General features: G+C 50.8%; 1 protein-coding gene across 3 annotated transcripts; it reads left to right on the top strand.

Annotated features, from left to right (window-relative positions):
• The first annotated feature begins 144 nt into the window (after positions 1-144).
• On the top strand, positions 145-14,290 carry SPRY4 (sprouty RTK signaling antagonist 4). Of its 3 annotated transcripts, XM_058542981.1 has the most exons (3): positions 145-436; positions 2,340-2,489; positions 9,713-14,290. In XM_058542981.1, the coding sequence occupies exon 3, from the start codon at positions 9,760-9,762 to the stop codon at positions 10,657-10,659; it is 900 nt and encodes a 299-aa protein (XP_058398964.1). In that variant the 5' UTR covers positions 145-436; positions 2,340-2,489; positions 9,713-9,759; the 3' UTR covers positions 10,660-14,290. The 3 variants fall into 3 exon arrangements, with proteins under 3 accessions (XP_058398964.1, XP_058398957.1, XP_058398974.1); XM_058542974.1 differs by lacking the exon at positions 2,340-2,489 and having other exon boundaries at positions 146-436; XM_058542991.1 differs by lacking the exons at positions 145-436; positions 2,340-2,489 and adding an exon at positions 8,133-9,236.
• The last annotated feature ends 2,405 nt before the right edge of the window (positions 14,291-16,695 follow it).

The raw sequence follows: 16,695 nt of genomic DNA, 5'->3' as shown, positions 1-16,695 counted from the left end.
AAAAAAAAAAAAAAGAAGGCAACAACAACCTCCACCCCCCTTTGTAAAAAGCGACGGCCCCTGGAGGAGCGAGAGGCAGCCCCAGCAATCACGGGTTAAGTTCTTTTCCGGCCCCCCATTCATAAAAAAAGGAGCGCAGCGCATGCGCGCGCGGGGTCTCTTGTGCCCACCCATTCATAGAATCGCTAACGGCGCGCGTGCGCACTGGAGCTCTCTTCCCTCCCATTCATAAAAAAGCCATTTTCCCAGGCAGTGGTTGCAACATCGCCGAGGAGGCAGCGAGAGGAGCTGACAGCGCGGAGTTGGCGCTGCGGAGCGCAGGGAGCCGTGCCGGTTCCTCCGGCCGGCGTCTGCGAGGACAGCGGCGTCTGACCCGCTCGGGTTCGGGGATTCACACAGACGTGGAGCAATGCTTGTGACTCTGCGGCTCCTCAAAGTAAGTCCCTGGCCGGTTTCGGGATTTGAAACTGCCCCCCTGTAAGCCACGACCTACTCCCCCTCAGGCTGGGGCAAATGGTGCGCTATTTCTAGGCGCGCCTCAGTGTTCCTTCCCTTTCTCTGCGCCTCCTTAAGCCGCTGTGCTGCGCCGCAGCTCCCGGACGCCCTCGGCTGGGCCGGCACGGCGCCGGGGGTGTTCACAGCCTGGCACTGGCGTTTCCGACCCCCGGGCATTGCCAAGCCCGGCTTCCCTGCTCTCTGCGACTCGGGAAGCCCCGTGCGTGTCCCAGAGTTTGCCTCTGGCCTGGCCTTTCCTCTTGCCGCCACCCGCCTCGGGCGCTGGAACGGAAGACTCCGGGCTCCGACAGGAGCCACCTTTGGGTCCGGCGGGCACCCTCGCCCACCCCCGGCTCGGTGCCCACGGTGCCAGCTCTGCCGTAGATCTTCCCAGTCCGCCGCAGCGGCCTATGCTCGACGTAGGTTTTTCTTTCCTCTTCGGAGCGGTGACGGACTGGGTTTTCTCCCCTTCTGCCTCCCCCTCTATGGTCACCGGGGGGCTGGCCAGGGACTGGGCATTTCTGCTCCCTTTTGGCGAGGCGGTTCCTCGCCGTCTGACCTTTGCTCTGCTGCCGCATTTTCTGCTGTGCAGCTGCCTTGCAGTTGCCTTTCCCTTCTCCGGCCTCTGCAGGGCCCGAGGCTCCTCGGCCTCCTCTTGCCTCCCTATCCCCGGGCACCGAGCTGTGCCAGGCCCCGGAGCCCCCAGGCCGTGCTGGGGCTGTGGTGGGGGCTGAAGGTGCGTTTACATAACGTTGGGCTTGAGGGAGCTGGAGGAAGAGGTTGCGTGCGTAGGAGAGATAAGGCTCCTGCTTTCCTCCTTCCTTCTTGGTGGTACCAGGCTTGACATCCCCGAGAAGAGAGAAGGATAGAGACGGTACGTTCTGAAAATTCTGAACCGCCAAGGCCACGGGGGCAATGAAGGGGGGCGAGGGTGGGTTTGGCCAGCCAGGACAGCTGGAGCTTGGCTCCATAGCTGGGACCAGGGCTGTGCCCAGTTCCCCCTCCATGCAGACGATCAAAAAACATTTAGACAGTAGCTGCTCTTGTGCAAGAAGACGGTTTCTCAATTCTCTTTGATTGGGTGCTGAGGGTTGTGGGCAGAGGAGGCAAGAAGGCGAAAAATGGTTGCATGGCTTGACTGGCTGAGCGATGGACAGGAGAAGCCAACTGGGCTGGAGGGGCTGGGTGGTGGGCAGAGGGGAAGCTGCTGGCTGCCTCATTCACCAGCTGCTGGATGGGCATCCATATTGCCAGGCCTGGGTGAGAGCAGGAGGCTGCCTCCTGGCGCATCGGGGTTCTGGGAGCCCCCCAGCATGATTAGGGCTGAAAGAAAAGGTATGGGTTCAGTGGGGTGCCCGGACTCAGTAGGAACCCCCTCTTTCCCGCCTCCAAATCAGTGGCGTGATTCTGTCCAGCTTGGGGAGGGGCAGGAGCAAGTGCATGTCTGTCTGATTAGCTGGCCAAGGCTCTCCAGTCTTCCTGACGAGCTTCTCAGGGATACCAAGCTGGAAGGTGAAGGCCCAGAGCATTTAGGAAATGTGGGCTTATCAATCTCTTAAACTCGGTCTGGCCTGAGGCCCTACCCATTATCACGCTGCTGATTTCACAATGTTTAGAGTTCTCTGGATCTTCACATGAATGGAGCATAAACATCTGAAATTTTCAGCTTTTTTCTCTCTTAGTGTGTGGGTGTGGGGTAGACTAGGAAAGGTGGGGCTGCTGTTGGCCCCTTTCTCTTTCTCTCTCTTTTTCTCTCCCTCTCTCTCTGTCTGTCTTTCAGCAGAAGGGTGAGAAAGAAGTTGTAGACAGGTCCGGTGTAAAATTGAATTTCCTCTTTTTTCCAGCCCTTGGGAGAGTCCTCACTTGCCAGCAGGCTCCAGATGAATGTGAGCAGTGCACACGCTGGCCAACTGAGCTGTGTGGCCAGTATCGGATAGAGGGCGTTGTGGCGGATTTCTGAAATCTCCTTGATGGACAAATGTTGGTCAGCTAGGGTGAGGAAGACTTTAAAGACATCTCTTGGTTATCTTCCTTTTTAGATTCTGAACTCAGAAGTCATTCCCCTTTTTGTGGAACACAAATACTCTATTGCTCATTCCCACGACCTTTTCCAGATTACTCTCTGAAGTGGCAACATCTCCTGAAAGCTTTGGTTGAGCTTGGAAGGAGACAGAACACAGAGACTAGAACGATTCCTGGCTAAAGCAGGGCAGAGGCTGGGGGCTGGTGAGCATCTGGAGCTCATAGATGTCATTTTTGTTTTCATCCTTCCAGAATAGGTGGAGAGATGAGGATCTTTGGAATTCCACCCCTGTCCAGTTCATACTCTTTACCCCTGACTCTGGTAAAGGTGACATTGCCTCTGCCCCGAGGTTAGGCTGACTTGAATAACAAATGAAGGCAGCCTTTCAGTGCAAAATTTGAAAGTTAGTGACTTAAAAATTAAGGGAGGAAAAAACACCCATTAACACCTCTAGAAGTGGCCTTTGAGGTGTGTTGCTCTGGGCTTTATTGCTGTGGGATCACATGTGGGGACTTCTCTTCTAATTCCTGAGGCTAAAAGTCCCTCATCTTCCAGCCCCCAACGTTGAAGCCCCCACAGCATTTTTCTTTGCTTGGGCCGTCCTCTTGGGTGGGACCCACGTGTTGGTCCCCGGGAGGCTTGGAAAGGTGCCTACTCTCCTTCAGGGAAGTTCAGTGTTCTTCGACAGTTGTGGCATTTAATTTGGTTCTGAATCCAGAGTGTGTGTCACCTGGCCTCTTGTGAGGTGGAGGTTCCCTTGTGAGGAACACATGGGGGAGGACTCTTGCACAACACACGGGATCTAGGGGTATAGTTGAAAAATTTAGATTTGGGCTGTAGACATGACAGTGTTTTTAAGGAAGGGGAATGGCAAGAATGGAGAAGGTTCCATCTCACGGCCAACCTGGATCTCTGACAGAAGGGAAAGCAGTGACTCATTGGAATATATTTTTGCTCTTTCAAAAGAACCAGAGGAAGAAGGTGATGAAGAGTAGCATACTGAAAGCTGTGTTACTCCTTCCAGACCAAACTAGGGGCAAAGATGGAGCAGATAGAAGGCTAGGAAACCAGCTAAGCCCGGGCCTTAGTCTCCCCATCTGCAAAGAGGGGAGAAGAAATTCTTCCCGAGGGGCCCGGGCCAGCATAGCAGCTAGCAAGGGGCCAGTGCTCCTTGTTAGACTGGGCGCCTAGGAGGAGGGCCTGGTTGTAAGGGAGCCCCTCCCTACACAGGAGGTGTAGGGTGTTGCATGATGTAAGAGGCGGGATATTCTTGGCTCTCAAGGGTCTGGGGCCACCCTGCAGATCCGGACAGCTGACAAGGCTGGGGATGTATCCGGGACATGTGGCTGGGCTTAAGAGGCTCCACCGTTCAGCTGTGATCGCGATTGTTCTTTCCAAGGACAGTCAGTGGAGGAAGCAAGGGCGCTGGGGAGGGAGCACAGATGTGCTGGATCTAGTGGAGGAGGGAAGGGGCCCCTCTGGGGCAGGTGGCCATTTGCAGAAGAGTGGTTTCCCTTGTCGGGGAGTCTTTCTGGTCAGGGGAAGGGGGAGTGATTTCCTGCCCCATCCCAGGAGTAAGCTAAAATCTATTATTGTAAGTTCATTTCTTAGTGGAGAGATAAATAAAAGGATCTTGGTGCCAGTGAGAGGGGGCCCTCCCCTGGGGGTCTAGGTTTCTGGTCTCCCCCAAACTTTGATGTGGGCCAGTAGTTCCCAAACTATGTTTAACAGGCTTCTTCCAGCCCCATTCTTTTCTCACTCTTGACTTCTAATCCCCCTCGAAGGGGATCTGAGCAGACAACAATTATGGGGGTAATACATTGAAGCTGAAATTTGAAGCCAGTTAGAATAGCCCAGAGCAAAGTACAGCAGACCTCTCCCACTCATCCTGCACTGGGGCTTTGGCTTGGTTGTGGAGGAGGAAGAGAAGAGGGTTGGGAACTGATAACTGGTGATGGGACAAAGTGATGAAAAGCAGCTGTTTTCTTTTGTGATCTTTAACAGATTATGGCCAGAGGTGAGCTCCTTAGTGCTGGGGCTAGAGTGGGGGCTGGGGGGAAGGAGCAAGGATTCTCAGACAAATCCAGCGGTCTAAATTCTTTATCCACCCGCCGAGGCGGGTTCTCAGCAGAGATGCAGACTGTCTTCCTCAGTAGGGTGTAGGGAAGGCAAATCCCTGGCTTCCCTCATCACTGCCATCCCACCCCTGCCACCGCCCGCCCCTTTTAAAGTCTTTTTGAAGCAATAAGTGGTTTTTTGGTTGGAGCTTAATTAACTAAACAGGGATGCTATCACAAAAAACCAAGCGACAGTGGTGGGCAGGCTCTCTGGCAGCCTAGAGACCTTTTTTTTCTGAGCTGTTAAAGGGTTAAGCAACCTTCGCTGAAAGAACCTGCCAAGACTGAATGGGGCAGTGCAGAAAGTGCCCATTCATTCGGAGCCTCTTGCCAGTTTGTCGTTAGCTGACTTGTAGTTTTCAAAGTATAACTGTCAGGTTTTCCTAGTATTTCCCCCCTCTTACTCCTCTCCCCCCGGCTAAGTCAAGGGGAAGAGGAGGGTGGGTGGTGTGGGTATTTAACATGCCTCTTGATTCTTTGCAACCAGCCTGTACTGCGCGGTCTGCAGCCTGATGCTCAGTCTTTCCTCACAGGTACAAATGCAGTGTCAGGCTCACAGACCGCCACGCTGCAAACACTGGGCTGTGTGCCCTGAGCTTTTCAGTGTCCTGCTGATTCAGTATTCTAGGATCTCTTCTTCTGGCTTCATCTAACCCTGGCTCTTCCTTCCCCTCCCCACAGACCTGGACCAGGAAGCACCATCTGTGAACATGCCCTAGGGACCCTTAAGTTCAGCTTTATAGGTGGGAGGAGAGGGGATTCCCTCCCACTCTAGGGTTTCATTTTAGAGACTGCTATGTGGTGAGATCCTGCAATTGAGACCCATTCAATTTTAAGAAAAATAAAAATGAAGATACTTAGTAAAATGGTGGTGTATGAGGTGACAGAAGGGATGACCAAAAAGAAACTGAATTGGAAATGAAGATAACTTGAGCTCCGAGCCTTCCTTTAGTGACAGATTTCAAACCCCCAGCCTCTGCTCTCCATACTGAAAACTCCCCTAATTGGGGGCCAGACTGATGAAAGCCCTGTTGAGCTTCATTTCCCTGCTGCTTTGGTTAAGAGCTGGCAGCGGATGGCCTGATGAGGTTCCCTGGGGGCTGGTGGCAGACTGGGGAGACTGGTAGAGTCCATGGCTGTGAAGTGATCACAGCTTTCATGCCTTTCCATGAATATCCAGAAGTTACTGTAAGTCAGGGCTGCAAGATTAAGGTTGCCACCTCTGGAGCCTCTGCTGTCTGGGTTTGAATCCCGCCCTATTCATTCGCCAGCTTGATGACCCTCTATTCTTCCGTTTCTTCTGCAAAATGGGTGTTATCCTCCAAGGTGATGGTGAGGATTAAATGAGAAAATCATTGAGGGCTTAGCACACAGCATGACACCAAGAAATGTTTCATAAGTATTAGCTGCTGCCATAATTATTATTTATTATTAGAAGGTTGGAGTGGAGGTAAAAGTTTCCTTTCCTTGTGCTAATCCATAAGACTGCCACCTACAACTCGATTGAGGACGTTCTTTGGCTAAGTGGAGTGCTGGCTTTCTTTCTCTGTCCACAGTCTTCCAAATTGGCCATCAGTCTTCCGAATAGCCTAAATGAGGCACAGCCTCCTCTCTCCTATTTATATTATAAATCTCTTCCTTCCTTGCAGGGGAAGCAGAGAGTACATATTAAACTGCACTTAAGTTCATCAGCGTTGCTTAGACTGGAGGGTAGGTGTGTCCCAATGAGTAGAGATTGATCTTCTAAACCAACTGAGGATTGGGGTTTCTTTTTGAGACTTCATTTAGCTGTGCTGAGGGATTATCAAACTGGCTGCTCAGGAGGTTGTTTTTCTTTGTCATCCAAATGAATTCAACCCTCCTGTAGAGGGTCCCTGCTAATGGGGAGGTGAGGCCAGGAGGCCTGACGAGGTTTGAGCAGTGCGACTTTGAGCCAGCGCTGGTTTGTGCTGAGCTGGTGGCCGGAAGGAATCCTACATCTGGGTTGTGATAGGGAAAATGCGTTTTAGAATATGCCTGTTGGAGCTGTCTTGGCTGCGGCGTGTCCCAAGAGAGCTGAGTCACCGTGGACCAAGCTCTCACTCCCGAGTCTGGTCCCAACTGCAGGCCCAGATGTTAACAGCACCTCTGGAGGTTGGTGGGAGCCTGCTAATGCCAACAGCCCATTGCCTGCAGGTGCTGCTCCCATCCTGGCTTCCCAGTGGGGCTTTTCCATAGAACTTTTTCCATGAATCTGCCCTCTGATTCCAGGGCCTATTAAACTCCCTGAGCACTGGGGATCTACAGAAAAGGTGGCTGTTTGTAAAGAACCCCAAGAATAGAATTGGGGAAAGGAGAGTGGATAATCTGCTTGGGGGAGAGTCCCCTTACTTTTTCCCACAGCGTGGCAACTCCCGATCTTGGTCCTAAGAGACAAAAGCCCAACTACATGCGGCAGTACAGCCTTCAAACTGCCACTGGCATTTTGTTGGCGGGACCCTGAGTATTCGTGACCTGAGCTTCTGGAAGAAGGGAATCATGTTGCCTTTGTCCGTCTTTGTCCGTGGTGGGAATCCTGGCAGAGGCAACACTTGGCTGGCGCTGGAGAGTCTTATCCTGTGCCTCCCTCAGCATTTTCCATTCTTATGCCTAGTCACACCTTTTCCTCCAGGCGAAGTCCCCAGGGCTGCAGCCTGGGGCTCCTAACCCTCTTCTGTTGACCCCAAACCCGTTTCTTCTAGAAGCAAGGCTTTGGAACCTCTGCAAAGAATAAGTGGGCTGAGGTGGCAGTCCCTGAAGTTCCTGCCCCATGGCCAGCCTGATCCATGGAAAAAGTCCTCTCTGTAGATGCTTACTGGACATTCCCCCATCCAGGCGTGACCACAGGATCCCCACAGGAGGCTGCCTTGGAGAATGACTACTACTTCTTGGTGGCTGACCTGCCAGATACTTAGGGCTAACTCTTGCAATGGGCAAGTCTCCCGTTTGAAGATGATGTTCTCCTTTCATCTGGAGAGAACGTGGAGACAGAAGGCAGGTGCTGCCACTAGGCAGACTTTCTCCAAGATGAGAATAACTGTGCACAGAAATACCATCATCTTTTAAGTAGGTAGGGCCATGGGAGCAAAGCCAATAGTTCTCGCCATATGCAAATAGGAAATATCAGTTGACTGAGCACTGAACCTTGTAGAAGACTTCATGCTTTTTTGCATTTTGCAGCATAGATGATATACAGATGAGAGCCCTGTGGATAAGCTCCCTTTTATTCCCTTCATTTGCATCCAGAGCTAGCTCTTTCTTTCGGACAGGCTGGACAGCATGGAAGGAAGCCCTTCCCCAACAGTGGAACCATTTCTGATCAAACAGTTGTTTCCAAGTAGGGGAAATATAACACTGAATTGTCCCAAATGCCTTTTTTCCCCGCTTCACTCTTTACCATAGATATTGATGAGTACAGGTGAGTTCCCGGGGTGAAGTGTCATTCTCCTATGATTGGAATATTGGGAGGGACCGACTGTCCCCAGTCTGGAGGGGTGTGGGGTTAACTGGAAGTGGAAACCTGTCCACATCTCCTTCTTAGGCATCCCTTTTGAGGCAAGATAAACCTAACAGTAGAGGCGCAGGGTGGCTCTCCTAGTTAGAACGTCATTAGCATTTTGAAAAAGGGTTTACCAAAACCCCGCCCCATAACACATTAAATACACGTTAAATCAATGGGTTTTTTTTTTAAAGGCAGTTATCTTCCCCTTCTATCCACACCCTGTTCTGTCCCCCACCCCTACCCCCTGGTGGAATCTTCCCAGAGTCTAATATTTCCCTTGGATTCCAAATCATGTCCCCTTGGGCAGAGGTCTTGGCCTGCTGCTGCTATTTCTTTAAATTGATCTCCAGCCGAATTCCGAATGTAAAGGTCAGCAGGCGAGGAAATGGCACTTCTAATAGAAAACAATGTGCACTTTCTAAATTTGAACCAAGCCGTTTCCGCTCTTTGATTTAAGTGACTTCCTGGGGTTCCGTGTCAGGCTCTGCAGTTGAATCTCTGGCCGGATTCCAGCTTAAAATTGCACTCTCTCGGTGAAATTAGAAACTGATCCAGGGTTGGCTTAGCTCTTCTAGTAAATAGCATTTAGGCTGACTGTTCAGCTCAGCTCTTGGGAATGGGTGATGTGAGTGCCCCTCGAGGATTTCCCATCCAAGTGTCAGAAGCACACCTACCCGGAGGTTATTAGCCACTGAGGGTTGCTGCTCTTAGAAGTGGTGGTAATAAGTCAATATCCTGGACTTGCAGGCATCAGATACAGCCCTTCTTTCTCTGGTGACTATCTGAAATAAAGGCTTTTGTTTATCCAGCTGATAAACTCCATGGGAGTACACAGAGCCTGTCTGTCATGGTCACCACATCCTCAGCACTCGGCACAATGCCTGGCACGTAATGCGTATTAGTGCTAAGGAAGTCTAAACTGTTGCTCTCCCGGGGGGTGATAAATTACTGAGTACTTGCTATATACAGGTATTGGATATAAATTTTCTTATTTAATCCTCACAAGAACCCATTTTACAGACGACGAAACTAAGGCATAGAGGTTAAAGAACCTCATTTACAGCAACACTGCTCGGGAGAGGTAAGAATTGGAATTTGGATCTAATTTCAGAGCCTGTGTCTGTAAGCCCTGAGTTGTCTATCTTAATAAGGAGCATATTTCACAGGATTACAAAAATGAACTTGAACGGCCCAGGTTTGAGTCCTGGTTCTGCTACTGGTAGTTTTGCGTGACTTTGGACAAGTTACTTTGAACATTAGTTTTCTGTAACTAGAAAAGGGATAATAAAATAGTAGCCATGTTTAGGATTATTGTGAAGAGTCAATGACCTAGGAGAGTGCCTGGCACATATTAAGTGCCAAATAAGTGTTATTTCTACTACTTACTATTATTGTTGTAACTATTACATCTCAGCCTTAATGCTGGAGAGCCCACTGAGAGAATCCAGTTCCCATTTCTCTGGGCTCCCAAGGACCTGATGGGGGTGGGAGTGTTAACAGGCTGCATATTGATGCCTGCAATCCATTCTCTCTTCCTTTTCCCCACCCCACCCCCAGGGCCCCTAGAAGCCTGTTTCTCAGCACAGTCCAGGACCTCCAGACCCATGGAGCCCCCGATCCCACAGAGCGTCCCCTTGACTCCCAGCTCAGTCATGGTCCAGCCTCTTCTTGACAGCCGCATGCCCCATAGCCGGCTCCAGCACCCACTCACCATCCTCCCCATCGACCAGATGAAGACGAGCCATGTGGAGAATGACTACATAGACAACCCTGGCCTGGTGCCCCCCACTGGCCCTAAGCGGACCCGGGGAGGGGCCCCAGAGCTGGCCCCGACGCCTGCCCGCTGTGACCAAGACGTCACCCACCACTGGATCTCCTTCAGCGGGCGCCCCAGCTCTGTGAGCAGCAGCAGCAGCACGTCCTCTGACCAGCGGCTCTTAGACCACATGGCACCACCGCCCGTGGCTGAGCAGGCCTCCCCAAGGGCTGTGCGCATCCAGCCCAAGGCGGTCCACTGCAAACCGCTGGACCTCAAGGGCCCAGCAGTCCCACCAGAGCTGGACAAGCACTTCTTGCTGTGCGAGGCCTGTGGGAAGTGCAAGTGCAAGGAGTGCGCGTCCCCCCGGACGTTGCCCTCCTGCTGGGTCTGCAACCAGGAATGCCTGTGCTCAGCTCAGACCCTGGTCAACTACGGCACCTGCATGTGCCTGGTGCAGGGCATCTTCTACCACTGCACCAACGAGGACGATGAGGGCTCCTGCGCCGACCACCCCTGCTCCTGCTCCCGCTCAAACTGCTGCGCCCGCTGGTCCTTCATGGGCGCTCTCTCCGTGGTGCTGCCCTGCCTGCTCTGCTACCTGCCTGCCACTGGCTGCGTGAAGCTGGCCCAGCGCGGCTACGACCGCCTGCGCCGCCCTGGTTGCCGCTGCAAGCACACGAACAGCGTCATCTGCAAGGCAGCCACCAGCGACGCCAAGGCCGGCAGACCCGACAAGCCTTTCTGACACTTGGGGTCGAAGCCCCCTGGAAACTTGGCTCCCTTCTGACAGCTGAGAAGACCACAGCGAGGCCAGAGGTTTTAGCATCCTGAGGCTGACCTTGCTCTTCTGCCCACTCCCCACCCCCAGCTTCTGAAGAAACAGAGACCACCATCACCCACCCTTTCTTCCCCAAAAGGATAAAGAAGCGCTTTGGGGTTTTTTCCAGGGTCCTGGAACTTTGTGTCAGACAGTGGCAGGGGTGTGGTGTGGTGTAGGGGGATTTTTCTTTCCCAGAAGACGGAACACAGATGTGCACACATCCGGAAGTTGCAGCTGCTTGAATGCCTTCCCAGTCCCTCCTCCTCCCTCCCTTTTTCCCCCCTTTTTTCCATTCTCTTTGGCTGCCTGGGAGGAATCGTTAACTGAATGGCCAGGGGACTTTTGAAGAAGACCCTTGGAGTCTTGACGTCTGTACCTTCTTCTCCTCCTCCCTCCCCCCAGTTTGCCCCAAGATCTTGGGGAACGTGTAGACCCTAGCAATCCCTGTTGTATATACTTGGGTTCCCCCTGAGGAAGGAGGATGGCTGGTGAGTCCAGGCCTCGTTCCTCACTCTGCCTCCCCGGAGCCACGGACGGATTTGGGAGCCACTGCGCAGTGCATTTCTCCCTTCCAGCTTCATCACTAACTCTTGGGGGTGTTCCACTCGTAGCACCGTCCCTCGGTTCTTTCCGAGTCACAGACTCACCTGCCCACTACGTGTCCCGAGTTCTCTCTACCCAGATCCAAAAACTTGATGGGTAGAGAAGGCCGGGCGACAAATGCGAGACCAAATATCATTTTGCCAGTGAGTCTGAGGCTGTGGTCTCTGGATCCAGTCATTATGTTTTTATAGAATAATTAACCCAGATGCTAATGGTGTTTTAAAAAATAATAATAAAACACTTGCTTCCTTTTGGGCCACCCCCAGGAAGGGCTGATTTCAAAATCTAGGGGGCGAGCAACCTCAAGGAACACAATCCCCCTCCCCACCAAGAAGAGGATTTTAACAGCAAAGAAGAGAGGCAACACCTCCCATTGGCAGAGGGACAGTTGAGCCGAGCTGGGTATGGGTTCCTTCTCTTCTGATTCTGCTGCTTGCTGTCATAGCCTTTTGTGTACAGTGATGTGTCTGTATCTTTAATGTAAATAGACAGATGATGAAAAGAGTCTATTTTAGTGTTAGGAAGTCCTGGCGGGGGAGTCAGAAGAGCACGAATTGGGGAGAAGATTCTCCAGGGGCTTCTTAGGATGGAGCCCTGCTTCTGTGCGTGGCCACACCACCCCCTCCCGACAGCCCCCAAAGACGTAGCAACTCTTTCTCTCAAGGTGCTAAAGGACTCAGAAAGTGCAGCACGTCCAGTGGGTAGGTACTTGTTGCATGCAAAAGCTGTAGTGTGTCTGGTCCTCCCCAGCTGTTGTGCGGGGTTTTTGCTTCTTGTAGTATTTTGTGTTCCCCCCCAATGAGAGGAAGTGGCCTGGGTCCGAAAAGCTACCCCAGGTGAAATTGGAAGTGCATTCATTAGGCAGCATTTCCAGTTCATTCTGTAGGAGGAGACCTGCCTCCAGGAAAGGGCGCAAAGAGGCAGGTAGCTGTGATTGGCATGCACCCGATGCTTCTCAAGGACTTTCTTTTTTTCCTTCTTGAAGACTAGTAGTAACATCTTATGATTTAGAATAAGTTAATTGTAACCATAGGTATTTATTGATCGGAGGAGAGGAGGGGAGGGTCTTATTATTTTAGGCTTTATTTATATAACATTTGCTAGCTTGTAAAAGGCAAATATGAAATATTGCATCTACGTTTTCTAAGGCTGATTCACGTAGCTCCCTTGCCACAGTTGCAACGGATGTGTGGATGTTCTTGCACAAATCGGAGGGGATAGTAGAAAAAACACATTCAGCCAACCACTTATGCTAATTGAATGTATCAGATGTGTACTGAAGGGACTGGAGATGTCTTCCTCAGAATAGCTCTGCAGAGGTTACCCCAAAAAGAGGGCACACGTCCACTCTTGGCGAGCCCTCGGACCCTTTCCCAGAGCCCTCCCTCAGATGTCTCCATGGGAAACTTGACCCAGTGGCAAGATGCACTTTGGTGATCTTGGTGTTCTACACGCCCATTCTGTGGAGAGTTGAATTACATAAGCTGTGTCTACACACACACACACACACACACACACACACACACCACCGACCCTCTATCTACATAGACCCTGTTTCCTGGCAAACAGCCTCCTGAACCCTGACTTTATGTGTACATAGTTGTAAACATGGATTTATCTGGGTTTCGGTTGTTTTTTTTTCTCCCTGTTTTGGCTTGTTCTTTTTGGTTTGCATTTAGCCTGCTAGATGATGTCTGCAGAACTCTCAGTGTCCTGTGTGCTCGGCGGGAAAGGGAAGGACTGAGGCAGCTTTGGTTCTCCCAGCTCTATTGCATAGCAGTCCTTCAGCATGTTTTTCTCAGCTTCTTGGCAAAAATCAAAACAAAAGAAAACTGGCTTGCCCGTGGACCCTGGGGGCCACTGAGGGACCAAGGCTCTCAGAAACGTGACACATTTCTGTGGCTGCTTCTGGCTGATTGTGTTCTCTGTCACCAACGGCTTGCTTGGCTGGATTATGCCTCGTCTTGACCTTTTTTGAAAAGTGCCAGCTGGTTCCCACTTCTGTTCAACCTGGGGTGGGGGGTAGGGTCCACAAGCCTGGGTCCAGGACACTTATCCTAGGGGGCCTTGACTGTTCCCCACTGAGGGTGGGTTTGTGAAGGCCCAACACTCCAGCAAGCACCCTGGGAACTGGGTCTAGGATAGCAAAGCCCTCCCAGCTAGATGATGGGGCGTGACCAAGGCTTCTCACGGTCCCCGGTTGGAAGAGGTGAAGACCAATCCCTGCTGTGGCTATGGACCCCTTCACAGCTTACAGAGATAGAAGACCTTCATGTGATGCGTCTGGTTCTTTCAGCGTTCTGCAGTCTGCGTGGGTTCCCATTGTGCATCAAGTGAGGCCCAGTTAGATAATGACTTGTTCAAGGTTGCACAACATGGAAAATGTTAGTTGGGACCAGCACCCAGATTCCATCACCTCGGAGCTTCATGTTCTCCTCCCATGCTGCCCCAGAAGATGTCCCATGGGTTGTGGGCAGCACACAACTTTGCACTGTACAACTCACTAGGGCATCCCACAAGCTTCACCGGCCTTCTGGTTCATGCCTTCGGTAAGCCTTTTCATGCCCTCTGCTTACTGTGACAGTTGATGACAAATCTCACGCTGCCATTTTTGCTGTGGCTAACTCCGTTATGGTGTCTTGTCTTGCTTTCTCTTGTCACCGCGCCACAGTTTGGTTTTGTGTTACAAACAGAAAAGCTGTTCAAGGTTCCCACTGCACCACATTCCTACTTCATTTCCCCTTCACTGTGGCCCCTTCTCACCCCACAACAAAGTTACCACAGGTTTCCTTTGTATAGAATATTTATTTTGAAGCTCTATTTTAATAGTATTTATTTTAGAAAGTCTACTATTGTAAGAGTTCTTCTGTTTGTGAAGAAAAAAACAAGTTAAAAACTGAATGTACTGATCTAGAAAATATATATAAATATATATTGTTAAATATACACAGGACTGCCATTTCTTGTGTGTTTGTGTGTTCACACCCTGACATCCTCACCCAGCAAGGCTTCAGGTTTGTCAAAGAACAGTCACCAATGGGAAATGCATACCCAAGCTCTGGCAGGACAAAGGGGCAGGGAGAGGGGGCTTCCTGGCCAGTCCCTTGTCCTGCCTCTAGGATGACCTTCAAACCATTGGAGGAAAGCTTCACTTTCTTAGGAAGCTGAATCCTGCCAGGTGCTGCTAAGTCCTCCTCAGGCAAGCCCTCCCCTCCTTGGGGCTATATTTGTGACAGATGGACATCAAAACTCAAACTGGGAAGTGTTGGAGGGGTCATCCGACCTGCTCAGCTTACAAAAATTCTGCAGCTCTTTCCTTTTATGCCCTGGTGCCCCCCAAAAAAGATTTCCATGCACATAACCCACATACGTGCTTCAAGAAGGCAAACAGAAAAGCCCTTGGTGGTCTTATTTTCACTAGATTGGTGGATATTACACAAAACCAGTTCCTTTAAAAGGACCTCTAAAGCCTTCCATCCATTTAGTGACTTGCCCTTCTAATGCACCTTCCATCTGCCTCCCCTATTTTCCCCAGCAAATACACTCAAAACTTGGTAGACACCCAATTACTTCTCTATGTAGCTGGGGCAACATTTTCATTTTTAATTCATAGGCCAATCACAATGAAAGTTGGACTTTTATTTTGGACATGTGAATACAAGCCTCTTATTTAATGAAAGAAAAGGAATTGAGGAGTAAAGATTTTGTTACCAATAAGTGGGCACGGACAACAATGGTCGGGGGGACAGGAGTTGAGGGAGAGATGAGGTCAGAAGCCCTGGGTCCAGTTCTTTGTTTCTCTGGGGTCGCCAGTTATGGCATCTTCCGATCTTTTGTGAAAGCCTCGGGTCCCTCCTGGAGACATCCAGACACATCCCAGGGATCCTCTGGTCATTGCCCAAGAAGGCACAAAGGGTGCTCTTCCTCAACGTGGTCTTGTCTGCTCTAGAACTTTAAAGACAGGCTCTGGCTTCCCTCTCTGCCAGGCCACATGACTCCCCTTCCCACAAGAGAGAAAGAGTAATTAGTGCTCCGGAGTCTTCCTTGCCTGACAAGGTAAGTAACTGGCACTTAGAGATGCTTTTCTTTTTAATCGGCTCAGTCCCAATTTCTGTACACCGGGCTTTGATTCAGTCTTGGGTTTCCTGATGGGTGGGGATGTGAGGAAGGCTTGTCCCTGGTTTTACTTTAATTGTTTCTGGTGTTTGGAGATTAAAAACAACAAAACCTATACAGGTTGTTGGGCGCTTAGAGTCTTACCCACTCAGATGCTCTTGGGGAAACAGGAGCTGAATGAACGTGTGCTTGTTTTAAAAAAATGTCCAGAGAAAAAGTTACACATGTGCCTCCTTTCTCTTTCTCTCCCTGACTGGCCCCTGTTCCTCCTGGTTCTCAGTTATAAAATGGCTTTTGAGTAATAGGAATGGTTGCATGTGTTAAGCGGTTTCTTTTTACCAGGTGCTGAACATACACGGCAGATACCACTGTTAGTTCCTCTTAGAGATGCAGAAACCGAGGTTTGGCGAAGTTGTCGCGTGCCTGATAAACAGAGTTGAGGGGTAGATGGGAAAAACGGACAGTTGAAGGTTTAGCAACTCAGTTTGGGGAGCAAGCACAGGATGGACTCAAAAGACTCCCCAGTGATCAAATTTAAAAATAAGGGGGAAAAAGCAGAACTTTAACCCTCTCCACACCCATATCCGCACACCCCGGTGAGGGCACCCCAAGCCTGGTGCTCATCCCACAAAGAATGAATGGTCCTGGGGGGGGTGAGGGTAGGGGTCCCCGCTCTGGTGTCAGACAACCAGAACCCGTTAGGCAGCTTTGTCATCTGGCCAGAAGGCCCCAAGCCACTCCTGCAGCTCCCCCGCTGGCCCCTCCAGCCTGCTGAACCTGCAACTTGAAATGAGCTCAACTTTCCGAAGTGCGCTTGTGAACGAGTCAGATGAACCCTGCAGACAGCTCCATGCTGGAGGTGTGTGCCAGATGAAAGCCAAGAGGACATTTTTAAGAGCCTTAAGTTTATTCATCGGAACTTTAATAAAACAATATGTCCATGGCCCGGGGCAGGTATAATTTTCATAATTTATGGGTCTCTGAGACAGGAAGAGAGCTCGGGATTTTATTGTGTTTTGCACGATAAATGGCATTCCAATTGTCTACATGATGTTCTTTCAGGACTCTTGTCTGGCAGGAACACAGGCCTTCTGGAGCCCACCTGGGCCTCAAGGCCCGAGGCAAGGGATAATTATGAATACATCTGTATCTGTTAAGCAGGAGATGATTGAAAAACTCCCTTGCTTCCTTCTGTCATTAGAAGACACTTCCTATGCCGACACCTATATTAACATTTAACTG

This window comes from Diceros bicornis, chromosome 1 (genome assembly GCF_020826845.1).
Source record: "Diceros bicornis minor isolate mBicDic1 chromosome 1, mDicBic1.mat.cur, whole genome shotgun sequence".
In the NCBI taxonomy this organism is placed as follows: Eukaryota; Metazoa; Chordata; class Mammalia; order Perissodactyla; family Rhinocerotidae; genus Diceros; species Diceros bicornis.
The sequence above is the reverse complement of the archived record's forward strand: the minus strand, read 5'-3'. Positions and strand labels throughout refer to the sequence as shown.

Coding starts and splice junctions, on each gene's coding strand:
- SPRY4 (XM_058542981.1), top strand. CDS start 9,760: ATGGAGCCCCCGATCCCACAGAGCGTCCCCTTGACTCCCAGCTCAGTC.